Source organism: Monodelphis domestica, chromosome 3, assembly GCF_027887165.1.
Source record: "Monodelphis domestica isolate mMonDom1 chromosome 3, mMonDom1.pri, whole genome shotgun sequence".
Classification (NCBI taxonomy): Eukaryota; Metazoa; Chordata; class Mammalia; order Didelphimorphia; family Didelphidae; genus Monodelphis; species Monodelphis domestica.
Window position 1 is genome coordinate 96,847,528 of NC_077229.1, and position 27,879 is coordinate 96,875,406.

The 27,879-nt window shown below is 48.5% G+C and overlaps 2 protein-coding genes across 12 annotated transcripts in view; one reads left to right on the forward strand and one right to left on the reverse strand.

The window, feature by feature from the left end:
• The window catches only part of DOCK6 (dedicator of cytokinesis 6), a 65,949-nt gene that overhangs the window by 8,722 nt on the left and 29,348 nt on the right, over positions 1 to 27,879 (forward strand). For 5 of the 10 annotated variants that reach the window (XM_056822718.1, XM_007488514.3, XM_056822720.1 and 2 more), the window contains exons 2-14: positions 4,714 to 4,804; positions 7,112 to 7,287; positions 7,382 to 7,450; positions 8,140 to 8,269; positions 9,191 to 9,403; positions 10,920 to 11,005; positions 12,303 to 12,369; positions 13,511 to 13,660; positions 19,943 to 20,023; positions 20,331 to 20,487; positions 23,885 to 24,009; positions 24,209 to 24,302; positions 25,476 to 25,638. In XM_056822718.1, the coding sequence (XP_056678696.1) occupies positions 4,714 to 4,804; positions 7,112 to 7,287; positions 7,382 to 7,450; positions 8,140 to 8,269; positions 9,191 to 9,403; positions 10,920 to 11,005; positions 12,303 to 12,369; positions 13,511 to 13,660; positions 19,943 to 20,023; positions 20,331 to 20,487; positions 23,885 to 24,009; positions 24,209 to 24,302; positions 25,476 to 25,638 (1,602 nt within the window). The remainder of the gene's footprint in view (positions 1 to 4,713; positions 4,805 to 7,111; positions 7,288 to 7,381; positions 7,451 to 8,139; positions 8,270 to 9,190; positions 9,404 to 10,919; positions 11,006 to 12,302; positions 12,370 to 13,510; positions 13,661 to 19,942; positions 20,024 to 20,330; positions 20,488 to 23,884; positions 24,010 to 24,208; positions 24,303 to 25,475; positions 25,639 to 27,879) is intronic. The other 5 variants (XM_056822721.1, XM_056822725.1, XM_056822719.1 and 2 more) reach the window with 2 other exon arrangements.
• On the reverse strand, positions 25,843 to 27,815 carry ANGPTL8 (angiopoietin like 8). 2 transcript variants are annotated; one of them, XM_007488513.3, is made up of 4 exons: positions 27,424 to 27,814; positions 27,017 to 27,178; positions 26,407 to 26,516; positions 26,131 to 26,298 (listed from the first exon to the last, which is right to left on the reverse strand). In XM_007488513.3, exons 1-4 carry the CDS (start codon positions 27,715 to 27,717, stop codon positions 26,271 to 26,273), a joined length of 594 nt encoding a protein of 197 aa, XP_007488575.1. In that variant the 5' UTR covers positions 27,718 to 27,814; the 3' UTR covers positions 26,131 to 26,270. The 2 variants fall into 2 exon arrangements, with proteins under 2 accessions (XP_016287426.1, XP_007488575.1); XM_016431940.2 differs by lacking the exon at positions 26,407 to 26,516 and having other exon boundaries at positions 25,843 to 26,298; positions 27,424 to 27,815.

Here is a 27,879-nt window from a genome sequence, read left to right on the forward strand (position 1 = left end):
CTCTCTCCCTGTCTCTCTCTCCCTCTCCCTGTCTCTCCCTCTCCCATCTCTCTCTCTCTCTCTCCCTCTCCCATCTCTCTCTCTCTCTCTCTCTCTCTCTCTCTCTCTCTCTCTCTCTCTCTCTCTCTCTCTCTCTCTCTCTCTCTCTCTCTCTCTCTCTCTCTCTCTCTCTCTCTCTCTCTCTCTCTCTCTCTCTCTCTCTCTCTCTCTCTCTCTCTCTCTCTCTCTCTCTCTCTCTCTCTCTCTCTCTCTCTCTCTCTCGTGTGTGTGTGTGTGTGTGTGTGTGTGTGTGTGTGTGTATGTGTGTGTGTGTGTAAAAGCCATACACATTCCAGATTCCTGTTCAATTGTGCATCCCTGGGTAGACAAGAGACTATATCTTTTAATTAATTCATTAGTTAGTAACAAGGATCTCCACATCCCACCTCCACACACAAACGCCTAACCTTGTACCAGGGCATTCCAGGAGGAAGACACAGGCCATTTCCTTGGGTGCTGGGTTCAGGATATAGTGGGGAGCCTTGAGGAGACAGAGCTCTCATGGTCTGCTCCCCATGGATGACCCATGATATATGGGTCTGTAGAGTCCAAATGGAGATTGAGTCAGAGGAAGGGAAGATTGGAGGCAGGATCTGAGCAGGGTCTTCAAGGTTGGTTAAAGCCTGGATGGGTGGGAAGAGTGTAAGCTCCCTGAAGGCAGGGGCTATTTTGTCTTTGAGTCCTCAGCGTGTAGAGCAGTGCCAGGCATAGGAGCTGGCAGTCAGTGTGGTAGATTGGAACGATTTGAAGGGGAGTGTTTTAGTTCAGAAAGCCTGGAGGCTGCCACATCAGGAAGGGGCTGGATCGCCTCTGAGGTCCCTTCCATTGCTGTGATTCAGATAAGATTGAAGGGAGGCCATTTGGCTTCTCCATAACTATGCCCGTCAGATCTGTGGGAATGAGCCCCATTCACCAAGCAGGGAGACTAAAGCCCAGCACAGTTAAGTGTGTCAGCCCAGCTCTGAGCTGGTTCCTGAGGGGCCTCAGGAAGGAAGCCCGTTCGTTGGCTATCTTGTGCCGGCACCCAGTTTGATCTCAGCCCATGTGCGGGGTCAGAGCACAACTCGGCAGTCTCCGGGTTGGGTCCATGTTGGCTGGAGCTTCAAAGGGAGGGGAGGACGACTGTCTGAATTGGAGATGTTTTGCCTGAGACCACCCATGGCTTAGGCCATTAACCCTTCTAGCTCTGCCCCCCTCCTCTTTGTGGCATACTTAGAGCCAACTAAAATAAGATGTCTCTCTGGCTGGCCGACGGTGTTGGGGGTTCCTCGTCCAGCTGCCTTGTTTGTCCTTATATTTATCTCCCTACCCGCTGCCATAGAGACGTGGCCTGTGGCCTTCATTTTCCAGGGATACAGTGAGCAAAGACTGCAAAGCTGGACAACGAGCCTCAACTTTCCTTCTCCTGAGGAGACGGAGAGAGGTGCAAGGCTGGACCAGACTGGCAGAGGCAGTACCCACCATTCAGGCTTGCTGGGAGGATTCCCACACCTTGCCTCACCCTTCTCTATCCCCTCCTCTAGGAAGTATTCTTTGACCCCAGTCCCGGGGCATTATAGGATCATGGGTTTAAAGCTGGAAGGGACCTCAGAGGCTGTCTAGTGCAACTTCCTTCTTTTACAGATAAGGGAACTGAGTCCTAGAGAGGGGAAGGTCACATAAGGAGGAAATGGCAGAGCTGGGATTTGAACCCAGATGATCTGATACCCAATTCAGCACCTTTTTTTTTTTAAACTATACCATCAGGGAATTTTTACTCTTTCTAAGCTTCTACAACTTCCAAAATCCCAGCCTATTCACCACCCTTCCGATTCTCTCCTGTTCAGGACATGGTGGTGAATTCTGATTTCTACCTGGGGGCCCTGTTGGATCCTGGCTCCCCGCCTCTGTTTAGCTCAGCACAGGCTGACTTGGGGTGCCGTGAAGGTCTGAAGTACAAGATGGGGTGGTCTGAAAGGCTAGTGGCTCCCTCCTCCTGCAGCTAGGACTCTTGGGACTGTATATTTGAAGCATGGAGGCCTTCCTGGAGCGCACCCCAAAGCCGGAAGCCGGCAGACAGCGTGGGAGAGGGCTGGCCTGACTTCCTTTCCAGCAGGACTGGTTGTTTTCTGAAGGGTCCTGTCCTTGGACCTCTTCCTGACAGCTTGGCCCTCCTCCACCCACCCCCTTCTCCTCTGCCCCCAGGCCCAGCCCTTTGCCTCCCCCCTGGGACTCCCCTGGGGAAGCTGAGCCTGGAATGCCAGAACCCCTCCCTTCCCAGCCTGGCAGCTGCTGGGGTTGGGGAGGAAGGAGGAGGAGGTATGCTGTTTCCATTGTCTCCAGAAGGCCTCCGCCGCCTAGGGCCCTGCAAACCCCTGTCAGTCTCTTTCCTACTTCCCCAGAAATCTCCTAGAATGACTGAGGGATCCCTGTAACCTGGCACCTTGGGAGGGGAGCCTCATCCCTCTACTCTTGGGGCATAATGGCCCATAATGGGGAGGCAGGGAGAAGGGAGCACAGAACCCCATTTTGAAGGAGAGGGGCTTCAAAATGAGAAAAGGGCTTTCCCCGGTCAGCATCTTGGAGGGAGCCCCAGCTTTGGAGTCAGAAGGCCTGAAGTTAAACCCCAGTTCTGCTGCTCCCTACTTCTTGAACGACTCTGGGTAGAGAATGAGAGATTAGGAGGAGAGGGGAGAAGGAGGGAGGGAGGAAGACAGAAGAGTGGAGAAACAGATAGAGAGAGAGAGAGAGAGGAGGAGGAGGAGGAGGAGGAGGAGGAGGAGGAGGAGGAGGAGGAGGAGGAGGAGGAAGGACCAGGGCCAGGGCCAGGGTCGGAAGGTCAGCAGTGTTTTTCTGTTGAGGTCTATGGGAACAAGCTGGTGCTCTATCCCTGGCTGATTTACTGAGGAACTGGCTGCCATTTACCTACCTCTGTAACTTTGGGCAGAGATCACGTGCCCTAGATGGCCTTGGGTTTCCTCATCTGTCCCATGAAGGGGTACGGCCCGTCTGGCCTCTGAAATTCCATCCTGCTCAGTCTCCAAGCCTGTCAGTCTGAGCCTGGGGAACTGGGGGGCACTGAGGGGGACTCTCTTCCTTTATGCTCCAGGGATGGTTGACCCTTTCAAAAAGCCCCATCTCTGTCCTGAAAACACCAGGAAACGATTCCCCAGGACTAAATGGCACCTCCCTACCCCCACCCCCAAGCACATAGAGCCACACACAGGCCTGTTGTAGACAGACAGACAGACAGACAGACAGACAGACAGACACACACACACACACACACACACACACACACACACACACACGCATGTGGGTAGAGCTGAGGCCGTGAGAGCCCATACTCGGCTCAGGCTGGAACAATGTCTGTGTCACCAGGAAGCAGCCTAGAGAGAAGGCTGGGCAGCTATTGTCCTGGGATCCGAAGTTTATGCTCTGTGGGAGGCTGAGGGGACCACCTCTGCCCTGGTGGAAGGGCCACAGCCATGCTTTAACGAAGGGAGTCCTTCAGACAAAGGGGGAAGGAGCCAATGGAGACCTGAGTTGTGTCCCTGCGCCTTGGGACCACCTCTTCCCCCTTAAGTGCCTCCGTTTCCTAGAGAGTCAAAAAGCAATGACAGTCCCAGCTGCCCCCTCCCCACGCGGCAGCTCTAAGGAGCTGGGAGGTCTCTCTGGTCATCGCTCTGAGGGCACCTGGGTCGCACCGGGGAGTTGTCCCCGAGTGGGCGCGAGCTGGCCACAGCTGCCTCTAGTGTCCTGCCCCATCACCCAGCCCTGAGACCTGGGGCCAGGGCTGCCAGTGACATGCCCCCAAAATAGTTGTTCTGTTGTTTCCTCCCCCCATCCCCAGCCTGTGAGGAGGCCAGCGTGTTCATGAAGCTTTGCAGCTGGTCAAGGCGAGGGGAGTTCTCACCCCAGAGCACGGAGGGACCCGTGGCTCCCTGGGAGCTTGGACAAAATCCTGGCCTCAGCCTGTTCCCCGGCTGTATAAGCAGGCAGAGGAGGGCAGGGGCCAGCACAGGCCTGTGCTTTACAACTGAGGAGACTGAGACACAGAGGGGCAGTAAGTTACCTTCAGCCACAGAGCAGTCTAGTAGAACAAGGGAAGGAAGTGTGTGTCTCATGTTTGTATTTGTCTGCCGGTGCAGACAATAATAAATGCAGATGGATTGAATTAAGCTACCAAGAGGCATAACTAGAACTCAGGCCTCTCTGCCCACCATCCTGAGCTCCCCAGGGTCTAGATAAATGTTTTACCTTGGAAGGAAACAGAATTGGAACCGAGGGCTTGGTTTCCCCAGCCCCTGGCCATCTGTTCTCCCAAATCCAACTCCCAGTCTGATTGGGGCCCAGGCGATTGTTGGGAATTCCTGTGGCTTTGTCCTTTGTCCCCCCTTTTCCTCCAAGTATAAGTAATCTGTGTGAATCTGGGGGCTGGGTCATTTTTTCCAATTTTCCCTGCCATATCCCAGCCTGCCATGCCTGTCTCCATCCCATCCCTAGGGAAGGTAATTGACCTCCCTGCTGGTTACTGATGGATTTGTGTAGGACTCCTGGGTCCCAGGGTCTCTCCTCCTGCTTTTGTCCTCAACCCATCCAAGCAGGAGCTCAGAATTATCTTGAGGCTTCGTGAAGGAGGCCCAAGAGCCCACCCACACCTCTGTCCCTCTGAGCCCAGCTTGTGTCCCGCAGGACGGTGGCTGCCGAAGTCAGAAAGCAAGTGTCCCGAGAGTACAGCAGCTCCCCTCAGCTCTGCAAGAGGAGAAGCGGCTCCCAGCAGGTTGTGAGTTGGGGCCCCAGACAAGGGGGCAGTGGGGGGCAAAGGGGGGGAGCATCTGCCGAGGATAGACCCTAGTCTGGGCGGGAGGGACAGGGACAGATCTGATTACGGCCGTAAGCTGCCCCAGGAGCCCCTCCTACTGCTGTCTTGATTTAGAATTTTTAAAAATTTTTATTTAATTTTTAAAACATATTCGTTTCAGTGGTTATTGGTATATATTAGGTTTGTTGTTTTTTTTATTTAAACTTGTGGCAGCCAGAGATAGGAGCACACAGACATCCTTGTGCCTAATACTCGAATGAGCACTTGGGTATGTGCCCCATGTGGACACACCTGGATGCTGAGGGGTCCCCAAGGTTCACACAGGCTACCATGGCTGTGCACTCACCTGCTGCCATAACTTCTGACAACAACCCGTGTGCCTGGGGCTCCTACTCCCCCCACACAGTGAGGCCTCAGCCATTGAAAGCCCTTCACAAATCTGTCTCCTTCCCTCTCTGTGACACCACCGTCCTGGGGACAGAAATCTCCCTCCTCTCCTTTCACAGATGGGGAGACTGAGGCAGCTCCCCAGGGAGCACAGGTCTGTGGGCTGAGTGGTTCCATCCAGCTTGGGGGGACTGAGGCATATTTGAGTCCTAGAAGAAGAGGAGGGGACCCAGGCTGTGGCAAAGGGGTGTCTATCAGTCCCAGATGATTTCTTTGTCCTGAGAGTTTGTCCAGTTGTCCCTGGGCTGAGGAGGGCTATACAGAATAGATGGCTTGGGTTTGTTGGGGGTCTGGGGGGTAGTTTTGTCAGACCCGCTCTCCTGCTCCCCCAGATCTTTCTCTGCTCAGGGCCAGTCAGGGAAAGAAGAGGAGTTAGCCTGGAATAGCCTGAGACCAGGAATGGCTAGAGAAAAGGGAAAGGAGACTGCCACTGACATTCCATGTCCAGCCAGGTCTGGTCTCTGGTTTGTTGTAGTCCCCCTCCTTCCTTCCACCATCTCCTGTGGTTGTTGTGGTTCTCCTCCCACACTTCCTCCTGTGGTTTGGGTATCTCTGCCTGTGGGTGGGGAAAGGGAAGCCTCCGGCTCATTCCATTCACTTCTCAGGCTTCTGACTTTGGGAAGAGATTGCCTTGGCTCCCATGGTCCCTCTGCTTCTCATCCCCTCTCTGGGCTCCCTTATTCTAGGAAATGGCCATCAGTTTCCATCTAAGGGTCAAAGGAGCAGCTCCCTAAAAGCCTTATGGCCCCTTCCCATTGCAGGGTTAGATTTCTTCCTTTTCTGCTCTTCCTGAGCTCCCAGACCCTCCTTTCCTCCTCTCCTCTTCCCCCTCCTCCCCATCTCTTCTCCCTCTCCCCCCTTCTTCCCTCCTCTTCCTCCTCCTCTCCCCCTTCTTCCCTTCTCCTCCTCTCCTCCCCTCCTCTTCCCCCTCCTCTTATCCTCTTCCCCCTCCTTCTCTCCTCTTTCTTCTCCTTCTCCCCTAACCCTAACCCTTCCCCCTCTTCCCCTTCTCTTCCTCTTCTCCTCACCCTCCTCTTCTGTCACTCATCTCCCCCTCTTCCCCCTCCCCTCCTCCTTTTTTCCCTCCTCTCCTCTCTTCCCCTCCCCCTCCTCTCCTCTTCTTCTCATTCCTCTCCTCCTTTTCCCCTTTCCCATCTTCCCCTTCTCTTCCTCACCCTCCCCTTCCTTCTGTCACTCTTCTCCCCCTCTTCTTCTTCCTCTTTCCCTCCCCCTTCTCTTTCTCCTCTCCCCCTTTCCCCTATCCCCTTCACCTAGTTGTCACCCACACTGCCCCCTGCTGCTGGGTCACACTTGACAAGTGCCGAGGGATAGACCCTCCAGGATAAACCCCAGCCCTGGTACTGGTGGGGGAGGGGTGGGAGGCACCAGCAAACCACAGAGTGACAGCACTGGGAAAGGAGCTTAGAGACCTTCAAGTCCACCCTCCTAATTTTACAGATAGGGAAACTGAGCCCCAGAGAAGGAAAAAGACTTGCCCCGGGCCACAGCGCGGTAATTCAAGTCAAGGACCTTGTCTGGTGGCTGGGGCTGGTGGTGGGGAAGAGGGATTCAGCGTGTTCTCTTTGGCCCCAGAGGGCATGACGAGAAGCAATAAAGGAAGTTACAGAGAGTCAGATTTCAGTTCGACATGAGGAAAAACCTGACCAGCCTTGAGCAGTGACCAGACGTAGCCGGGGGAGCCTTGAGAGGCCGGAGGATTCTGGGGGAGATGGGCCCCTCCGGCTGCCCCTAGATCAGTCCTCTCCCTGCTCTGGACGTAGCTGACCCTCCGTGGTGGGGGGCGGGTGTTGCTGCCCCTAGGTTCCCCTGACGGAGGTTGTGGAGCCTCTGGACCTGGAGGATTTCCTGCTGAACCACCCTATGGATGCAGAACCCGGCCCACTCCGGGACCTCATGGAGTTCCCGGCTGATGACCTCGAGCTGGTGTTGGAGGCTCGAGAATGCCGGACCACAGAGCCAGGGATCCCTGAGGAAGGGTGAGTGCTGCCCCCTTCCCCCCACCGTCCAGCCTTGGCTCTGGCGTCTCCACTCTTAGCCACTGATGGCCGCTTTTCGCATCTCCTCCAACAGGAAGCTGGACGCTCGGGTGAGGGACGCCATTGAAATCTATACTGAGGATTGGGTCATTGTCCGGAGAAAGTGAGTGATCAGCTGGAAGCGGCTTTGGCGTCAGAGCTCTGGGCTGGGCCTCTGGATACCTCAGTTCTAGACCCAGATCAGCCATGGAAAAGGCATTTAATCTCTCTGGGGCTCAGTTTCTCTGTCTGTAAAGAGGACGTTATTCATGACAGTTGGCCCCTGGCTGCTTGGATGGAAGAGAACGGAGGCATTTGGCTCCTATTTGAGAGTATTCAGCCAGTCGCCAGGGAGAGAAGTCCCTCGTGGCCGAACTGTTTTCTGAAGTGGGCCGCTCTCCTGGCAGACTTCTCGGACACCCCCTCCCATTCTTACCATGCCCCCTCGGGGTCCTCCTTCCTGTCCTTCTGTCCTTCCTGTTCTTGTTTGACCTTCCCCCTCGCTCTGTAAGGGAAAGCGGGCATCAGGGCATTCCAGCCTTTCTCTTTCCTCTTTAACACACAAGCAAAGCCAAGGCAGCCTGTCCCGATCAGCCGGGGCCCCCGGCCTGCACCGAGTGGATGGGTGCATGAGGGGGAGCCCAGGCTATGTGTGACCACCTGCGGTCAGGCCCTGCCCTCAGAGCTGGGTCACTTGGCTTTGGCAGCCTGCCCTCGCCCACCCCAGGGAAAAGCCAGGGCTGAGAGACCAGACCCCTCAAGAGGTCAGCTTCCTGGCAGGAGGCTCTGACCACCTCCTTCTGCCTCTGCCAGGTACCAGTCCCTGAGCTCGTCCTACAGTCCCAATACTGCAGAGAGGCAGCGAGAGCGCCAGAAGGGCCTGGCCCGACAGGTCTTTGAGTTGGACTCGGCCGGGGAGGAAAGGATGGCCTCTGAAGACTTGGTGAGTCCCAGGCTGCAAATCCCTCCCTTCACCCCTCTCCTGCTTAGCTACTCTGTCCCTGAAGGGCCTGACATGTCTAGTTTAAGGGGCAGCTAGGTGGCCTAGAGGATAAATAGTCAAGTCTAGAGATGGGAGGTCCTGGGTTCAAATTTGACTCTGGACACTTCCTAGCTATGTAACCCTCATTGCCTAGCCCTTATCCCTCTTCTGCCTTGGAACCAATATTAGTATCAATTCTAAGACAGAAGGAAAGGGCTTAAAAAAAAAAGCAGCAGCAGCTAAGCAGCACAGTGCTGAACTTGACATCAGAGAAACTTGAGTTCAAATCCAACCTCAGATATTTTCTAGCTGTGTGACTCTTGGCAAGTCACTTAACCTCTGTTTGCCTCAGTTTCCTCTTCTGTAAAATATAGGTGATATTAACACTATCGGTGATATTAACACCGATTTCCCAGGGTTGTTGTGAAAATACAAGATAATATTTATAAAGCACTATATAAATAGTAGCTATTATTATTATTGATGTTGTTGTTGTTATTATTAAACCCTTTCCCATGTGGGCTTCCTCTGACCCTACAAAACTAGACAAGTCTACCTGGGACAGCTCTACCGTCTCCTTTTGCAGGGTCATTGTGGCTAGTCCTGAGATAAGGAATTTATTTCCCATCCATCCTATCTTTAGGCACCCAATTTAGGAATTCAGTTTAATAAATTCTTCTCCTTCAGGGCCCAGCATCCCCAGCCAGCTGTATCTGCCCTTAGTAACTGGCAGGATCTCTGGAATTACAAACTTGCTTTAATATTAATTATTACACGAAGTAAAATATACCCGGGAAGAGAAAGCATCTCTTGGTTAGAGAAGGAGCCACAGGGGCATAGAGGATTCCCTCAGCGGTCCCTGCTTCCTTCTTGCCCTCCCAGGATGACCTGAAGCATTGCTCAGCCTCCCTTGATGACACTCCCCGGGGGAGCTGGGCCTCCAACATCTTCGACCTGAAAAACTCTGCCGCAGACTCACTGTTGCCTGCCCTGCTGGAGCACACGGCCCCTGATGAGATTGACCGGAGGAATGAGGAGCTTAGGAGGCAGAACCGTCCTCGGGACCTCCTGGCCCTTTACCCTGCCCCAGATGAGGTGAACCCTGCTCAAATTCCACTGCAGAGTCTTTTTAATTTAATTTATTTATTTTTATGTTTTATTTTACCAATTAATGGAATAACAAATTTCCACCTAAGTGTTCCCAAGTTATACAACACAAATTGTCTCCCTTCCTTCCTTCTTCCTTCCCTCCTCCTAGAGCTGGCAAGCAATTTAGTCTGTGTTATACATTTATTATCATGCAAAACTTACTTCCATGTTGGTCATTTTTGTAAGAGAATAATTCTATAAAACTGACACCCCCCCAAAAAAACAACAAATGAACGAAAGTAAAAAATCATCTGCTTTCATCTGCATTCTGACTCCCACAGTTCTTTCTTTGGAGGTGGAGAGCATTCTTTGTCATAAGTCCCTCAGAACTGTCGTGGATCATTGCATTGCTGAGAGTAGCTAAGTCTATCCCAGTTGATTGTTCCATAATGTTTTAGTTACTGTGTACAGTGTTCTCCTGGTTCTGCTTATTTCACTCTGCATCAGTTCATGCAGGTCTTTCCAGCTCTTTCTGAAATTATCCTGTTCATCATCCTTATAGCACAATAGTATTCCATCACCATCATATACCACAGTTTGCTCAGCCATTCCCCACTCGAGGGATATCTCTTTAGTTTCCAATTCTTTGCCACCACAAAAAGAGTAGCCATAAATCCACTTGCAAAGTCTTGAGGCTCTTGCCCCAAGGGCTGCTTGAGGATAGTGAGAAAGAGACTGGATCCAGCATCAGAGACCTGGGTACAAATCCTGGCTTACTGTTTGTGTCACCTTTGGAGAAGATGCTTCCTATCTCTGGGCCTCAGCGTCCTCCTCTGTAAAATGAGTAGTTTGGAGCGTAGCTAGGTGGCGCAGTGGTTAGAGCAGTCAGGGCTAGAGATGGGAAGACCTGGGTCCAACTCTGGCCTCAGACAATTCCTAGCTGTGTGACCCTGAACAAGTCACTTAACCCCATTTGCCTAGCCTTTCCCTTTTTTTTTTTAACTTACCTTCTCTTAGAATTGATACTAAGTATCAGTTCTAAGATAAGAGATCAATAAAGGCTCTGCAGTGAGGGTTCAGTGATTTTTTTTCCCAGGATCACAGAGCTAGGAAACATCTGAGGCCAGATTTGGACCCAGAACCTCCCATCTCCAGAACCAACCCTACCCACCGAGCTTCCTCGATTCCCCTGCCTTCTGCGTAAGGGCTGTTACTAGGACAAAATCATTTTGTTACATAACGAAATGAGTAGGATTGAACTAGGTGACCCCCCCCCCTCTGTCAGACTCCTTTCAGCCCTGCTCCCCAGAGGGCCCTCCTTGGTAGCCATCCTGAGGACAACCCACCAATCCCTGCACCTGTCCCTGGGGGAAAGCCCAGTGTTTGCAGAGATGGATCCTGCCCCCAGAATCCTGCTTTTACAGCCCTTTCTGATGAGCCCAGGTTTGGGGCCCCTCTGTTCATCCTCTGCAGAGAAAGGGGTCTCGGGGTCTGAGGGTCATTGGCTCTGTATCCTCCATAGGATGAGGCTGTGGAACGCTGCAGCATTCCAGAGCCCCCCAAAGAACACTTCGGACAGAGGATCCTGGTCAAGTGCTTGTCTCTCAAGTGAGTGTGGGTGGGCTTCTTTTCTTCCTCCCCCACTGCCCACTGGAGTCCCTGGACCCTTGGTGGATGTCTTAGGCAGTCGTAGCCATGCCCAGGGGTCTCCTGTGGGCCCGGACCCAGGTGACAAGCGCGAGGGACAAACACAGACATAGCAGAAGTGTCTCACGGCCCTTCAGTGCCTCTCAGCCTTTGCAGGGATGAGACTTGGACACAAAGGGATATCGTGTTGTAAGAGGGGAAAGGGGCTTATTTTTAAAAGGGTTGGACTGGATTATTTAAGACCGGGAATTTAATTAATTCCAAAGACATTTATTTATAATTTATTTACAAATTGTAGAAAGAGTGAAGTAAGAAATCAGAGAGAGGATAAGGTAAGACATCTAGCCTAAACACTAAGTAATTTATCTCTGACCCTCATCTCAACCCAGGCAGGGGAGTTTAATCCTCAACCAGATAGGCCTCGGCCCTTGTAGCCCAGGACCTGGGGAAGTCTCTTCAGATAATCCAGCAGTTAAGGGTCAGCTTTTCACTCACCATGTGTCAGTCTAAGGAATAGGGTTTCCAGTCAAGTCAGCAGATCCTTCTGCCCCTCTTCACCAGCCTTAGCTCAAAAGTATGAAGAATGGAATTCCTTCAGGAAGTTGTCACTCCCTTTTAAAGACATTTTCTCTTGTGTCACTTCCTGTGTCTTCCCCTAATTTTATGTCCACCAATCACAGTTGATGCTCTGCTCTAGGACTGCCCAGAGGACAGTCAGTTGATTCTGATTTGTCGCCCACTATTGCACACATGGGTCCCAGACCTCACACTCAGTGATTAAGTGAGATATTTACACTTTTGGTGATTAGATCTAAAAATGGGCAGATCTCCATATTCAACTTTAAGTAAGATGTTCTAAAAATAGTCAGGAGTTACAATTTAATCTTCACAATCAGGGGAGAGTTAATTAATTTCATTGTTGTAATCAGGGAAGAGTTAAATTTAATCTGAGCTAGGTGACTCAGGGGATAGGGCACTGGACCTGGAGTCCAGAAGATCTGAGTTCAAGTCCTCACTGGGTGACCCTGGGCAGTTCATTAACCCCCATTGCCTAGCCCTTATCTCTCTTCTGCCTTGGAGCCAATGCACAGTATTGATTCTAAGACGGAGGTAAGGGTTTCAAAAAGCATCACGTAGATGTGGGTTGTTGTCATTCTTAGGAAACCATGCTTGAGTCTTTAGGAAGGTCTGCTGGGCTATTGTTGGAGTCCAGGTGCCCTGGGGCTGAGGCTGGCTCTGTGTATTTCTCCCCATCCAGGTTTGAGATTGAAATTGAACCCATTTTTGGCATCCTCGCCCTCTATGACATCAGAGAGAAAAAGAAGGTAGGTGTGATACCCCTTTGGGGTGCCCTGGCAGACTTGTCCTGGCACTGCTCAGTTCTTGGGGTAACAGCTGCTCTGTTTTCCCTTGCATGAGACCCTCCCCAGCCCCCCAACTGTTACTGTTCTTGTTTCAGAATACTTTGTATTTATTTCTGGACCTGTGGTAGACCAGAGAAAATATCAGGTCTGGAGTCAGGAAAAACTTCATTTAAGCTTCCTGGTTGTGTGATCTTGGACATGTCATGGAACCTAGAGAAGCCTCAGTATTCTCATCCTGAAAATGGGCCACCACCTCTAATAAGATCTATAGGTCTTGCCAAATGTGGCTGTTAGGGTGGTGGTTCATGTGAGATTTGAGCATTGTATGTCCAGCACTTAGAAAACTTAAAGCACTTTGTATTATTAAGTATGATTATTGTTGAAAAGCAGTGCAGTATAGTGGGTAGAGCCGACTTTGGAGCCAGGCAAATGTAGTTCAAGTCCAAAGGCAGGCATGGGCTGCCAAAACTGCCTTGGAGGGAGGAATAACTCCTTCAGGAGCTCCCCATATCAACAAAATCACACGCAAAAAAAAAATGCTTTAAAATCTGGTCAGAAATTAATGGGGGATGCAAGGCGACTCACTGAATTGAGAGCCAAATCTAGAGATGGAAGATCTTGGGTTCAAATGTGACTTCAGATATTTCCTAGCTATGTGACTCTGGGCAAGTCATTTAACCCCTATTGACTCACCCTTCTGCACTGGAACTGATACATAGTATTGATTTTAAGATGGAAGACTAGGGTTAATAATAATAATACCATAACAACAACTTCTAGGGACTCTAGAATCTAAAGTCGTTGAGGCCTGGGAGCTGTTTCATTTCTAAAATCATAAACCCAGCACCTCGCACTTTTCATATAAGTAGGACATTTATTAAATGGTAGGATTGAGTTGAGCCTGGAGGGCTCCTTGGAGACTGTGGCCACAGCTGACTCTCTCATAAATAGTCATCTATTTTACTTAGACTGTCAGATTTATTGGCATGTAGTTGGGCAAAGTAATTCCTAATAATTGCTTTAGTTTCTCCTTTATTCGTTGGGAATTCTCCTTTTCCACTTTTGATATTGGTCATTTACTTTCATAATGTCTCTTCTGCAGATCTCAGAGAATTTCTACTTTGACTTGAACTCTGACCACATGAAGGGGCTGCTCCGGGCCCATGTGGCACACCCAGCTATTTCCACCCTGGCACGCTCCGCCATCTTTTCTATCACCTATCCCTCCCCAGACATCTTCCTGGTTATTAAGGTGAGTGAGTCGTGGGCTCTTTTCCCTTCTCTAGGGTTGGGGGCCATAGGAGCTGTAGCATGCCCTTTCCCAGGCTCTTTAGGCCAGGAGATACTTCTGGAAAAGAGGATAACAAAAGGCAGGATATGACCAAGGAGCAGGCTATACAGGAAGCAGGAGAACACTGGACTGGGGTAATCTAGGAATGCTTCTCAGAAGAGGGACACCTTCAGCTGGACCTTGAGGGAATGCCCAGGAACTGGATCGATGGATAGTGGTAGAGATGCCATTTATTTGGGACTAGAGAGATGTCATAGAGGCAGGAAGGAGCCTTAAATGTTTGGAGTTGGAGAGGATGCAGGCTTGGTTGGGAGCTGTGATGAGGAGAGTAACATACAGAATTTGGAATGCCAGGGCAAAGAGTTTAGACCTCTACGTTGGGCCCCTCAGGCATGGTGGTATACAAGAAAGCCTGTCATTCAGACATTTATTAGGCACCTACTATTTGCCAGGCAGTGGGGATACAAAGAAAGACTAAAGATAGTCCCTGCTGTCAAAGGACGCACAGGCTAAAGGCTCATACGATGTGCAAAGAATTATATCCACACAGAATATAAATAGTATATATGGAAGTTAGGGCAGCTAGGTGGCACAGTGGATAGAGGGCCAGATATGGCACTCAGAAAAACCAAGTTCAAGTCTGACCCCAAACATTTACTTGCTATGTGACTCTGGGAAAGTCACTTATTTCATTTGTCTCTGTTTCCTCATCTGTAAAATGAGCCGGAGAAGGAAATGGCAAATCACTATAGTATCTTTGCCAAGAAAACTCCAAATGAGGTCACAACAAGTCATATGGGACTGAAATGACTGAATGACAATATATAGAAATTAATTTCAGATATATTTGGGGTGGGAGTGGAGTTAGGACCAGGAAAGTTTCCTTGCAAAAGGTGGAATTTGAGCCCAGTCTTAAAGGAAACTAGTGAAAATGTCTGGAGGGGAAGCTAGGTAGCTCAGTGAATTGAGAGCTAGGTCCAGTGATGGGAGATACTGGGTTGAAATCTAGTCTCAGACCCTCCTAGTTGTATGACCCTGGGCAAGTCACTTAACCCCCATTGCCTAGTTCTTACTACTCTTCTGCCTTGGAACCCATATACTATATTGATTCTAAGAAAAGAAGAGAAAAAGAAAATCCATGGAGTCAAGATGGAAGATTATGTTAAAAAAACAGCAAGAAAGGTAGTATCACTGGATAGCAGAGTACATAGAGGAGAGAGAGGCATAAGAAGACTGGAAAAATAGGAAAGGACCTGTTTATGAAGGTCTTTAAAAGCCAGACAGAGTCAAGATGGCAGCTTAGGAGCAGCAAAAGCTAAAATCGCTGACTATCCTTCCATACCGGTCTTTAAAAAGAGCTTCAAAAAGACAGGAATACAAACCCAACAACAAGATGGAGTCACAGGCTCTTGTTGAACACAACTTGAAAGGTAAGCAGAGAGAATCAATTTCCAAAGGATAAGAGGAGAACGGAAATAAGATTGTGCTTGCCAAATACTCCCTCACATACCTACCACACTGAGATTTGTGATTAAATGTAAACTGACTTTGGGATCACGGGGTGGGGGCTGTAACCACGAAGGAGCACGTCAGACCTCAGACTTGAGGTCCTGGGCTCTGGTAGCAGCTGTCAAGAAGAAACAGGAACCATCTGGCTGGGCACCTTCCCCTTCTGCCACTGACTACAGTGAAGATTTAGCCCCAGGGCAGATTAGCTCAACCAGCCTAATCCAATATACCAGCAGAGGAGAGAGATTTGAAGATTCAGCCCCAGGGAACAGCAACTCAAACCTCCTAATTCAATAAACCAACAGAGGGGCTAGCTTACAGTTCACAGGGGGAAAAAATGAATAAACAACAGAAAAAAAAAGAGGTAACAATTTAAAGATTCTACAGGGATAAAGACCAAAGAACAGAACCAATAGAAGATGACAGGATCCAAGGAACTTTAAGCAAAACCTCAAAAACAAACTGGAAATTGGACTCAGGCTCTGGAGGAACTCAAAAAGGAATTCAAAAATCAAATAAGACAGGCTGAAGAAAATTGGGGAAAAGAGAACAACAGCTTAAAAGGCAAAATGGGAAAAAGAGGCATGAAAATCAAAGGAAGAAAACAGTGTCTTATAAACCAGAATTGACATCCTGGAAAAGGGGGCAAAAAAGTCAAATGAAGAAAAGAATGACTTTAAAAAAAGAATGGATCAAATGGAAAAGGAAGAGCAAAAGATCATGGAAGAAATTCAGTTTTTAAAAATTACAATTGGGCAAATAGAGCTAATGACTTCACAAGACCTTAAAAAACAACAAAACAAAATCAAAAGAATGAAAAAATAGAAGAAAATATGAAATATCTCATTGAAAAACCAACTGACCTGGAAAATAGATCCAGGAGAGACAATTTAAGAATTATTGGACTACCAAAAGTCATGACAAAAAAAAAAAGCCTAAGCTTCATACTATAGGAAATTGTTCAGGAAAACTGTCCTGATATTCTTTTTCTTTAAAGTTAATTTATTTAGTCAATTTAGAATATTATTCCTTGGTTACAAGAATTATATTATTTCCCTCCCTTCCCCTCCCCCCACCCTTCCCACAGCCTACACACAATTTCATTGGGTATTACATGTGTCCTTGATCAAAACCTATTTCCATGTTGTTGGTGTTTGCATTAGGATGTTCATTTAGAGTCTACATTCCCAACCATATCCCCTCGACCCATGTATTGAAACAGTTGTTTTTTCTTCTGCGTTTCTCCTTCCACAGTTTTTCCTCTGAATGTGGATAGTGTTTTTTCTCGTAGATCCCTCCAGGTTGTTCAGGATCACTGCGTTGCCACTAATGGAGAAGTCCATTATATTTTATTGCACCATAGGGTATCAGTCTCTGTGTATAATGTTCTCCTGGTTCTGCTCCTCTCACTCTGCATCACTTCCTGGAGGTTGTTCTAGTCTCCATGGAATTCCTCTACTTTATTATTCCTTTGAGCACAATAGTATTCCATCACCAACATATACCACAATTTGTTCAGCCATTCCCCAATTGAAGGGCATCTCCTCATTTTCCAATTTTTTGCCACCACAAAGAGCGCAGCTATGAATATTCTTGTTCATGTCTTTTTCCTTATTATCTCTTTGGGGTACAAACCCAGCAGTGCTATGACTGGATCAAAGGGTAGGCAATCTTTTAGTGTCCTTTGGGCATAGTTCCAGATTGCCCTCCAGAATGGTTGGATCAATTCACAACTCCACCAACAATGCATTAATGTCCCAACTTTGCCACATCCCCTCCAGCATTCATTACTTTCCTTTGCTGTCATGTTAGCCAATCTTCTAGGTATGAGGTGATACCTCAGAGTTGTTTTGATTTGCATCTCTCTGATTATAAGAGATTTAGAACTCTTTTTCATGTGCTTATTAATGGTTTTGATTTCTTTAACTGAAAGTTGCCTATTCATGTTCCTTGCCCATTTATCAATTGGAGAATGGCTTGATTTTTTTGTACAATTGGTTTAGCTCTTTATAAATTTGAGTAATTAGACCTTTGTCAGAGGTTTTTGTTATGAAAATTGCTTCCCAATTGGTTGTTTCCCTTCTAATTTTGGTTGCATTGGTTTTGTTTGTACAAAACCTTTTTAATTTGATGTAATCAAAATTATTGATTTTACATTTTGTGGTTTTTTTCTAGCTCTTGCTTGGTTTTAAAGTCTTTCCTTTCCCAAAGATCTGACATGTATACTATTCTGTGTTCACCTAATTTGCTTATAGTTTCCTTCTTTATATTCAAGTCATTCACCCATTCTGAGTTTTATCTTAGTGTTGGGTGTGAGATGTTGATCCAAACCTAATCTCTCCCATACTGTCTTCCAATTTTCCCAGCAGTTTTTATCAAATAGTGGATTTTGATCCCAAAAGCTGGGATATTGGGCTTATCATAGACTGTCTTGCTGAAGTCACTTACCCCAAGTCTATTCCACTGGTCCTCCTCTTAGCCAGTACCAAATTGTTTTGATGACCACTGCTTTATAGTATAGTTTGAGATCTGGGACTGCAAGTCCTCCTTCCTTCACATTTTTTTTTCATGATTTCCCTGGATATCCTTGATCTTTTGTTCTTCTGCCTTGATATTCTTGAACAAGAAGGTAAAATAAAGATTGAAAGAATCCACAATGACAACTCCCAAGAATGTTATAGCCAAGTTCAAGAGTTCCCAGGCCAAGGAGAAAGATACTACAAACAGCTAGAAAGGAACAATTCAAATATTATGGAGCCCCATTCAGGATTACACAGGATTTGGCAGCTTTTGCATTGAAGGCCCAGAAGACTTGGAATATGATATTCTGGAAGGCAAAGGAACTGGTTTTACAACCAAGAATCACCTACCCAGCAAAACTGACTATATTCTTTTAGGGGAAAGTATGATCATTTAATAAAATAGAAGATTTCCAAGCACTCCTGAAGAAAAGACCATACTTACACAGAAAAGTTGATGCCCAAATACAAAATTCAAGAAAAGCAGAAAAAGGTAAATAAGAAAGAGGAATAATTTAAGGGCTTCAATAAAAGCTAAATAAAGGATTTTATATTTAATCCTGGAAGTAATTGGAAGTCAGTGCTATTAATGAAGTATTTAGGAGATGGAGGAATGACATCGTTTCTTCATAGTTTAGAAAAATCATTTTGGCAGCTGAGTGAAAGATGGATTCAATGGAGAGAAACATGAGATAGGGAAAACAATTCAGAGGATGTTGTATGGGCAGCTAGGTTGCCCAGTGGATAGAGCACCAGCATGGAGAGAGAAGGTCCTGGGTTCGACTCTGACCTCAGCCACTTCCTAGCTTTGTGACCCTGGGCAAGTCACTCAGCCTCGTTTACTGCCTAGCCCCTACTGGTTCTGCCTTAGAGTTTTACTAAGACAGAAAGTAAGATGTTTAGGGGGAAAAAAGGAAAGAAAGGTATTGTAATGATCTAGGCATGCGGTGATGAGGGCATTGTTTAACTGTACAAGGTGTATTGAGGATGGCACTGAGCTTGTGTGCCTGGGTGACTGGTAAGATTTGTCAGTGTTGGAAAAGTTGGGAAAAGGGGAAAGTTTAGGGGAAAGATAATGAGTTTTCTCTTGGACATGGTGAGTTTGAGACACCTACAAGACATACGGGGTTCAAGATATCCACAAGGCAGTTGGTGATATAAGACTAGAGCTAAGGAGAGAGACTGGGGCTTGATATAGAACTCTGGGAGAGATGATAATTGAACCTGTGGGAGCTGATGAGATCACCAAGTCAAAGTGGAGAAGAGGACTGGAACAGAAACTTGGGGGATACTCACAAGGGGCATGACTTGGATGAAGATCCAGAAGTCAATAGAAATGATTGATTTGGGGTAGTTTTATAGTCAGAAATTTGCTTTAGGGAGATTACTTTGAGGGACCACTAGATGACTCAGTTGATAGAGAGAGGTCCTGAGTTCAAATTTGACCTTAGACATTTTCTAGCTGTTTGTGACCCTGAGCAATTCACTTAACCCCAGTTGCCTAGCCCTTACCACTCTTCTGCCTTGGAAAGTATTGAATTCAAAGACAGAAGGGAAGGGTTAAAAAATAAAAGAAAGATTACTCTGACCACCTCGTTGCAGGAGAAACTGAAGTGGGGAGACTTGATTTGGGGAGGCTAATTGTACGGTGGTCACACTTAGTCTGGATGTGAAGTGGGATGGTGGTAGCATGAGTAGAAAAGAAACATATATGGGAAATGCTGTGAAAGCAGAAATGACAAGATCAGATACATGAGATGAATTCTGTGTGACATTGGACAAGTCACTTAACCCATCTAGGCTTTGATTTCCTTATTGGTAAAAAGGAATTAAATTTTGTGTTCTCTAGAGGCCCTTCTACCTCGAAATTCCATGATTCCTCTGATTTCTGAGCTCACCGATCCAGAGATCAGCCATCTAGCTCCTGGCTCGATCTCTGATGGAGCCACGATTGCGCTTCCCAATGAGGGACATCCCCAGGCTCTCTCTTGGGACTGTTCCAAGCCTTCCCCTGGGTAACCGCTGGCGGTGGCCCTGTGGGCAGGAGGAATCTTGTCCATGAACAGATCCAGGTCCCTGAGCTTGGTATACAAAGTCTGTCCCCTTCTTTATCTCCTAGTCTCTCTCTGAACCGAAGAGGCTTCTTCTCTTGTTCTTCCCTCCACCCCTTGAGCTAACTCATCCTCGTGTTCTCCCCCCTCCCCTCTCCCACCAGCTGGAGAAAGTCTTGCAGCAAGGTGACATCGGCGAATGCTGTGAGCCTTACATGGTCATGAAGGAGTCGGATACCGTCAAGGTGGGAGCTTGGCAGGGGGAGAATGGAGGTGGAGGCAGGAAAGATCCCTTTAGGTTCCTCCTTCAACCCATTCTGGAATGTCCCAACCCTGAAACAACCATAGCTAGCAATCTTTGTCTTTAGCCATGGATGTCCCCATTTTATGGGTGGGAAAGCCTGAGGCCACCCAAGGTTTCATAGCCAAACACGGGCAGAGATAGGGCTGGAAACCTCCTAACTCCCATCCTGATTGGGCTATACCAGGGTGAGGAAGGAGGGGGCCCATTTGGAGACTCTAAGGGGAAACCATGCCTCTGGTGGGGGACAGAACAAGGAGAAGCTGGAGAAGTTGCGTCACGCGGCGGAACAGTTCTGTAGTCGCCTGGGCCGCTACCGCATGCCGTTTGCCTGGACCGCTGTTCACCTGGCCAATATCATTAGCAGCGCTGGCTCCATGGACCGAGACTCCTCTGATTCTGAGAGTGGTGAGCAGAGGGAGACCCTGGGGGCCAAGGGTGCAAAGTGCAAATAGGGGTGGAAGGAGAGGGGATACCTGGGCCTTTTGGGGCTCAGACACCCCACAGAACTGTTGTCTTTGGGAGAAGCCCTGACCCTCGCTAGTGTGCAGTGTGAGGGGGTCCCTCCAGAGGGAGGGTACTGATGGAGGGCTGCCCTCAGAGGTATGATGGATCAGCAGCAAGGATATAAACTTGCCTCTTCAGAGCTAGGGATCTAAAGCCAACCATGTAGTCAGAAAAGCTGAGGTAAACCCAGTTGTAGTCAAGACTTAGCCAAGAGGGGGCAGCGGATTGAGAGCCAAGCCCAGAGATAGAAGACCCTGGGTTTCAAATTTGACCTCAGACACTTCCTAGCTGTGTGACCCTGGGCAAGTCACTTGACCCCCATTACCTAGCCCTTACTGCTCTTCTGCCTTAGAACCAATACACAATATTCATTCTAAGATGGGGGGTGGGGTGGGGATGACTTAATTAAGGCTGGAATTTTATATCTTTTAATCTGGAAGCTATAACTATAACCCATGATAGGTATGTACAGCTGGTACCTTCTTGAACCAGCTAGTGAGAGCCAAATGTTAAATTTTCATCATTAGCTGGAAAAAAAATGCCTTGGAAAGCTGTGTAAATTGGGTCCTAATTTATTTGATTTTTTTTAATCCTTACCTTCTGTCTTAAAATTGTATTAAGTATTGGTTCCAAGGCAGAAGAACGATTAGAGCTCAGTGACTGGAGTTAAGTGACTTGTTCAGGGTCATACACAGCTAGGAAGTGTCTGAGGCCATATTTGAACCCAGGACCTCCTGCCTTGAAGTCTGGTTCTCTTTGTCCTGAGTCCTTTAACTGCACCCTGATTTATTGTTTTGATGATTATCTAGACTCTAGAAGGTGATTGGAAAAAGGATTAAGGATACAGATTAAGTTTAAAAGTGTGCCCTATGTTTTTTGTTTCCAGAAATTCAGTTGTTAAACATTTGCTAACACACCCTTGTGAGCCCCCACCCCTCCACTCCTCTCTTTTCTTTCCTATCTGCACCAATAAGCCACAATGATACTGTTAACTCTTAAAAATGAAACATTTACTATGAGAAAGCAAAGGGAAGAACAATTATAACATTTGTTAGATAAAAGTGTCTGGAGTTGGGAAAGAGTAGACACAAACTTAAGGGCAGCTAGTGGATAGAATACTGAGCTGGGAGTCAAGAAGACCTGAGTTCAAATTTGGCCAACGACACTTACTAGCCTTGTGACCCTGGGCAAGTAACTTGCTCCTGTTCATCTGTAAAATAAACTGGAGAAGAAAATTGCAAATCACCCTAATATCTTTGCCAAGAAAACCCCCAATATAGGGTTAAACAAAGAATGGAACACGACTGAAATGACCGAACCATCACAGACACAAACTTATAGAAACTAATAGCAAAGCACAATAACGATAGCTTCGATTTATATAGCTCCTACTGTATATCAAGCACTGAGCTGAGCATGTTACAGTTATCTCATTTGATCCTTATGACAACTCTGAGAGATAGATGCTATTATTATCCTCATGTTACAGTTGAGGAAACTAAGACAAATAGAAAATGAAATGACTTGGCCAGGGTCACAGAGCTCCCAAGTGTCTGAGGCTGAATTTGAACACACAACTTCCTGACTCCAGACCCAGAACTGGGTAACTCACAACTAGGGACTGTAGGTGTAGATGACTGTGGTTCCGTTACCACATACCCCTTTCTCCCTTTCTGGAACCTTTCTGCCTACTAGAGAATTCTTTCTGCTTCTGTGGTACTCCCAGGCTTTCAAAGTCTTCTTCTAGCTAATAGCAGCTTTACTCCAGGAGTCTTCAGAGTGCCCTTGTCTATTCAAATCCTTGGTGGGGTGCAGAGTTGGAAGACACTTTCAGTGAATCCTTACTTAATAATCCTTCTTTAATCCTTGAAGTTTCTCCTCTCACGTCATAAGAGAGTAGTAAAGAACAAGCCTTTGAGTGGTTTCCCAACCTCGAGCAGAAGAGGGCACCAGAGAGCAATGCAGCCTGTCCCCATCCAGCTTTTTACAATCACAGGATGCTGTAGCTTTCTCTAGTCAGCTCCCAGCTTCAGAGCTCTGCCTCATCAAGTCAGCTCCTAATATCAAGATAGAGCCCTCTCGGCCCAAGTCAGCTGGTATCCACTGTGTTCAGCTGTTAGCATTTTCTCAGCTCTCTTGGTTTTGTCACCTTCCAGATTCCCTGAGTGGCCTCAATTGCCTTCTCGTTCTGTGACTCCTTATTGACTTACCTGCTTGTGAAACCCCAATGTTCTCAGCTGGAGTGACCCACCTCTCCCTTAGGTTGAGAAACCCCAAATCCACCTTTCTGTCTGTCATGACACAAATAATTAATGGCACAATCTTCCCGTAGTCCCCAAACAGTTCTTTGACTTAGAGGTCCTAGCAATAAGCTTCAAAATCCTCAAAGTAGTCGTATTCAAATGAGCTGCTGGGAAGCAATTCACTGCAGTCATCTCTACTGCCTGCGAAGGCCTTTCCCACTGAGGAGTGTGCTTTCACTTGGCTCCTTTTGGAGCTTTTGTCTGAGGTGTTTCGATTTCTCTCACAATAATTTCCATTTCTCCCCAAGTGGCTTCTTTTATGTTTCTCACCAAAATGTCCCTTTTCTGCCCCTTTTGGTAAATAAAATATTCACATAAGAAAGAGAGAGTCACTTTCTCAAGCCAGGTTCCAGATTTGATGTTTTTAGCTATGATTTCCATTTCCCTTTGCCTGAATTTTTCTACAAATGTTTCTAACCCTGCCATTGGTTTTATACAGGGAGGGGTGAGGACTAGGGTTCCATTTGTGTCTTTATTTCCACGTTTCTTTTTTTTTTAACCCTTACCTTCTGTCTTAGAATCGATATGGAGTACCAGCAGAAGAACATTAAGGGCTAGGCAATGGGGGTTAAGTGATTTGCCCAGGGTAACACAGTTAGAAAGTGTCTGAGGACAGATTTGTGTCTAGGCCTGGCTCTCTATCCACACTTCCCTTCTCATCTCTCTTTCTTTCATTCTTTTTCTCTCTCCTATTTCTCCTTCCATCTCTCTCTCTTCCTCATTTCTTTCTCTCTTCATCTCTTATTCTCTCTTCCACTCTCCTCATCTTCCTTCCTCTTCCCATCTTTCTTCATTTCTTTCTCTTCTCATCTGTCTTTTTCTCCCCATATCTTTTTTTCTCATCTCTCTTTTTCCCTCCTTTTGTTCCCCTTCCATCTCTTTCTCTCCTTTTCCTCCACTCACTTCTCTCTCTTATCTCTGTCCCCACTTTTCTGTCTCCTGAACCTCTCTTCATTTCCCCTCTCATCCTTTCTCTTTACTGCCCTTCAATTCAGAGCGGAAATCCACCTGGAATGAGAGGAAGAGGAAAGCCTTTGAGCGAGCCAGCATTGGGGATGATGCCTGTAGCTTCTCAAATTTTCGCCCAGCTACGCTGACTGTTACGAACTTCTTCAAACAGGTAAAAGTGGTCCCTCAGGCTGAAATGAAGCCTAGAGTGTCCTTAGAGAATGCTGGGGGTAGCAGGGAAGATTCCCTAAACTAAGGTAGACCAAAGGGCTAGAATAAGGCCTCTAAGGTCTAGAGGAGACTGGGTAATGAAGTTGGGATCTCAGAGCAGGGTAGAAGCTAAGGTGGCATGTTCTTGGTCCATGTTGCAGGAGGGTGACCGTCTAAGTGATGAAGATTTGTACAAGTTCCTGGCAGACATGAGGAGACCGTCCTCAGTGCTGCGGAGGCTACGGCCTGTCACAGGTACTATGTGCCTCATAATTTTTTCTTGCTATCCTCTATTGCCTCTTTTCCTTTGTCCCTATCTATTATGATCCCTTCTCTCTGTCTCTCTCTTTTCCCTCTCTCTCTCTCTCTCTCTGTCTCTCTGTCTTTCTCTGTCTGTCTCTCTCTCCCCTTCCCTCTCTCTCTGTCTGTCTCTTTTCCCTCTCTCTCTCTCTCTGTCTCTCTGTCTTTCTCTGTCTCTCTCTCCCCCTCCCTCTCTCTCTGTCTCTCTCTTTTCCCTCTCTCTCTTTGTATCTCTCTCTCTCTGTCTCTCTCTCTCTCCCCCTCCCTCTCTCTCTGTCTCTCTTTTCCCTCTCTCTCTCTCTCTCTCTGTCTCTCTCTGTCTATCTCTCTCTGTCTCTCTCTTCCCCCGTCTTTCCCTCTTTCCCTCACTCACTCCCTCACACACTTTTCCAGTAACACCAGCAACCAAAGAAGAAACTTTAATTCAGACATGGAGCAGTATGGGTTAACTCTCATCCCCTGACTCCCCCAAGATAGGTTAATCTGCAGCCCAGCTGTGTCCCTTTTGGATCAGAAGGGTATAAAAGCAATTTTAAAACTTATTTGGGGGAGTTCCTGAGATCTACTCCCTGTCTACTCTGTCCCCATCCACCAACTGCTTTTTAAAAAATTATTCATTTTATTTTGTTTTTTAAAATAATTTATTTTTAACCATCTCTTTTTAAATTTTGAGTTCCAGATTCACTCCCTTTCTCCGCTGACTGCTTTTCACCTCCTTGCCAATAGTTTTTATTTGTATTTATCTTTCCGAACTGAGTTTTAGCCTTCTTAAGAACTGCTTCTCCCTGAGGATACTAGAGTATGATTGTCGTCAAAGAATTGTTAGCCAGAACCTTTGTGGTCTGACTCATCCATGAGGACAAAAGGGAAGTAGTCACCTGGATAGCCTCCTCCTCAGTCAGCTCTCTCCCCAAGACCCTCACCACATCCGGACACCCTGTCCCCAGATCTAGCCCCAGCCCTGCACACCGTTTTGAGCCGGCCTGGGTAGAGCCGTTAGTTACTTAGGGTCCAGAGATGGAAGAAAGCCCTGTGTGGGCCAAGGGAAGGCGTCCTGGGACCAGTAGGACTGAGAAGGTGCCAGTGTTAGCAGAGACCTAAACAATCCCCGTACCTTGTTGCCCGCAGCCCAGCTTAAGATCGACATCTCCCCAGCCCCTGAGAACCCTCACTTCTGCCTTTCCCCGGAGCTGCTGCATGTGAAGCCGTACCCCGATCCCCGTGGCCGCCCCACCAAGGAGATCCTGGAGTTTCCAGCCCGAGAGGTCTATGCCCCCTTCACCAGCTACAGGTGGGTCTCTGTGGTGAGTGCTGAGGGTGTGCGTTATTCTGGGTAGAATTTCCTCTCCCAGGCCCCTCTCTGTCTGCCAGGCCGGCGCTCTTTCTTCTTCCATCCTGCTTCTTAGACAGGACTCAGAAGCAGGTTGGGGGCACCGGAAAAGCCGCAAGATCGCACAGTTCCCCCTCTGCTCCCCAAGAAACGAGCATAGACATCTACAGTCCAAAACAGCGGTTTAATGTCAGCTTTGCAGCCCCCCTGAGGGCTCTGGCCCCTTGGCTCCCTCTCCTCTGGCCAGCTTCCCTGCACCGTCTCTCGGCCAGCCTCCCTTGGCCACCTGAGCTCTGAGACAGAGCCATGGAGGTCCCTTGGGGAGAGGCATGAACTTCACAGGGTCGTGATCAGCTCTCAGGAGCCTTCCAGCCCACTCGCCTCATTCTGCATCAGAGGTCCTGGGCTGTGGTGACTTGACCAAGGTCTTACGGCTAGTAAGTGACAGCCGGCCTTTAATCCGGTCCTCTGACCGCAGAGCACGTTCTCCAGACGTTGAGTCAGCAAGGATGGGAACGACCCATCTTCTCCCCTGCTGAGGCCCTTGTGCCGGGGGCCATCTTCCTTTGGTTCATTCTTCCTCTTCAGCTCGCTCAGGATGGGAGCGCCAAGGCTCTGAGCCTAGAGGAGACAGAGAACCGTGGGTCACGCCTAGAGATCTCGGGACACGGCCCTCGGGGTGCAGGGTGGGAAGGCACCCAGCTGTCCCGGTCCCTCCCTTGGGCTCACCTGTCCCGAATGTGAGACAGCTGCTGCTGCTGCTGGGCCAGCTCTCGCTGCTGCCGCTGGACGTGACCCATCAGGGACCAGATGATCTGACTTTGTTTGTCTGCATAGAGCTGGGGGAGCAGGGTTGGGCGTTAGCGCCAAGCAGCCTCTGCCGCTAGACCCCAGCTGAACTCAACCAGCAACTGCCTTCCCGGTCTGTCTTGGGAGGTGTCTCGGAAGCTGGCATCCTCCCTCCATCCCCGCTTTCTCAGAAGTCAGCCAAAGCTAGAGGGAGGGGAACCTAAATTCATTTTCCTCCCGCCTCCTGGTACTCGGGCACTCCTCCACTGAAGAACAAAGGGCAGGAACCCCTCTTGATGGCTGGGGAGACTGAGAGCATCTAGGGGACTTGTCCAGAATTACACAGGAAGTCAGTGCTGCTGGACTTCAGCTCAGCACCTAATTATCGCCCCGTGGATTTTTTTGTAGCACCATGGATGCTCTTACCCTCTTTCCCTGGGCATCTCTGTCCCTCTGCTTGCTTGGTCCCCAAGGGAAAGGGAGCTATCTAAGACTCCAGAACTGGTGTCTGCCTGCCTTCTACCCACAGGGAACCTGTAAGGGCTTTTACCTTTAGCTCTTCAAGCTCTTTTGGGGTGTGTCTGGACCCCAGAGTAGCCAGGGCCCCATGGAGCTTCTCCACTCTCTGCCAAAGAGCCTGGTGTCCCTCCATCACTTGGCTGAGGGCGATCCCAGCTCCTTGAGTCTCAAGCCCCAAGCTCTCCTCTTCTGCCTGAGGGGACAAAGCAAGTGTGAAGAGCAGACCCGGGAGATGCCCCTGATGGGAGGGATACACCAGGAAACGAGAGGGTGTGAGCAAGAAGGTAGCCTTGAGTGGTTTAGGTGCCGGGAGCCCTAGAGGGTATCCAAAGAAGGGAGAGATCCCTGTGGGAGTCTGGCATTCCCAGCTCCATCTCCCCAGCCCATATCTCCCCTCCCTGTCCCCAGGGGTGCCCCCTTCCACCCCACTTCAGCTACCTGGATCTCCCCTAGACTCCTCTCCAGCTCTTGAGTCCGTGCCCGGGCACTGCCCAGATCTTGCTGCAGTGTGACCACGGTCTGCTCGTAAAACCCCAGACTGCGGCTGGCCTCGTCGAGCTTTGCCTCGGTGGCTTTATAAATGCGGCTCAGGGCCTGGCCAAACTGCAGGACACCGTGGAAGAGGATGTTGACTTCATCTTGCAGCGCCGGCTCTTGACGCAGCTGGGGGGGCGTGGGCATAGGCAGTGCCAGGCTGGGCATCAAGAACAGGCACAGTAGGAGAAGGGACATGGTTGCACCAGGAGAGGAGGCCAGAGAGTCTGGAGGCTGAACCTGAGGACTTCTGTCTCTGCGCCTTGGGCCTTTCCCTTTTATGCCTTGGGCACTGCCCACTGGCTGGCCCCCAGCTTCAGCTCTCCCCCCTTTTCTTCCTCTCCCCCAGAGATCAATCAT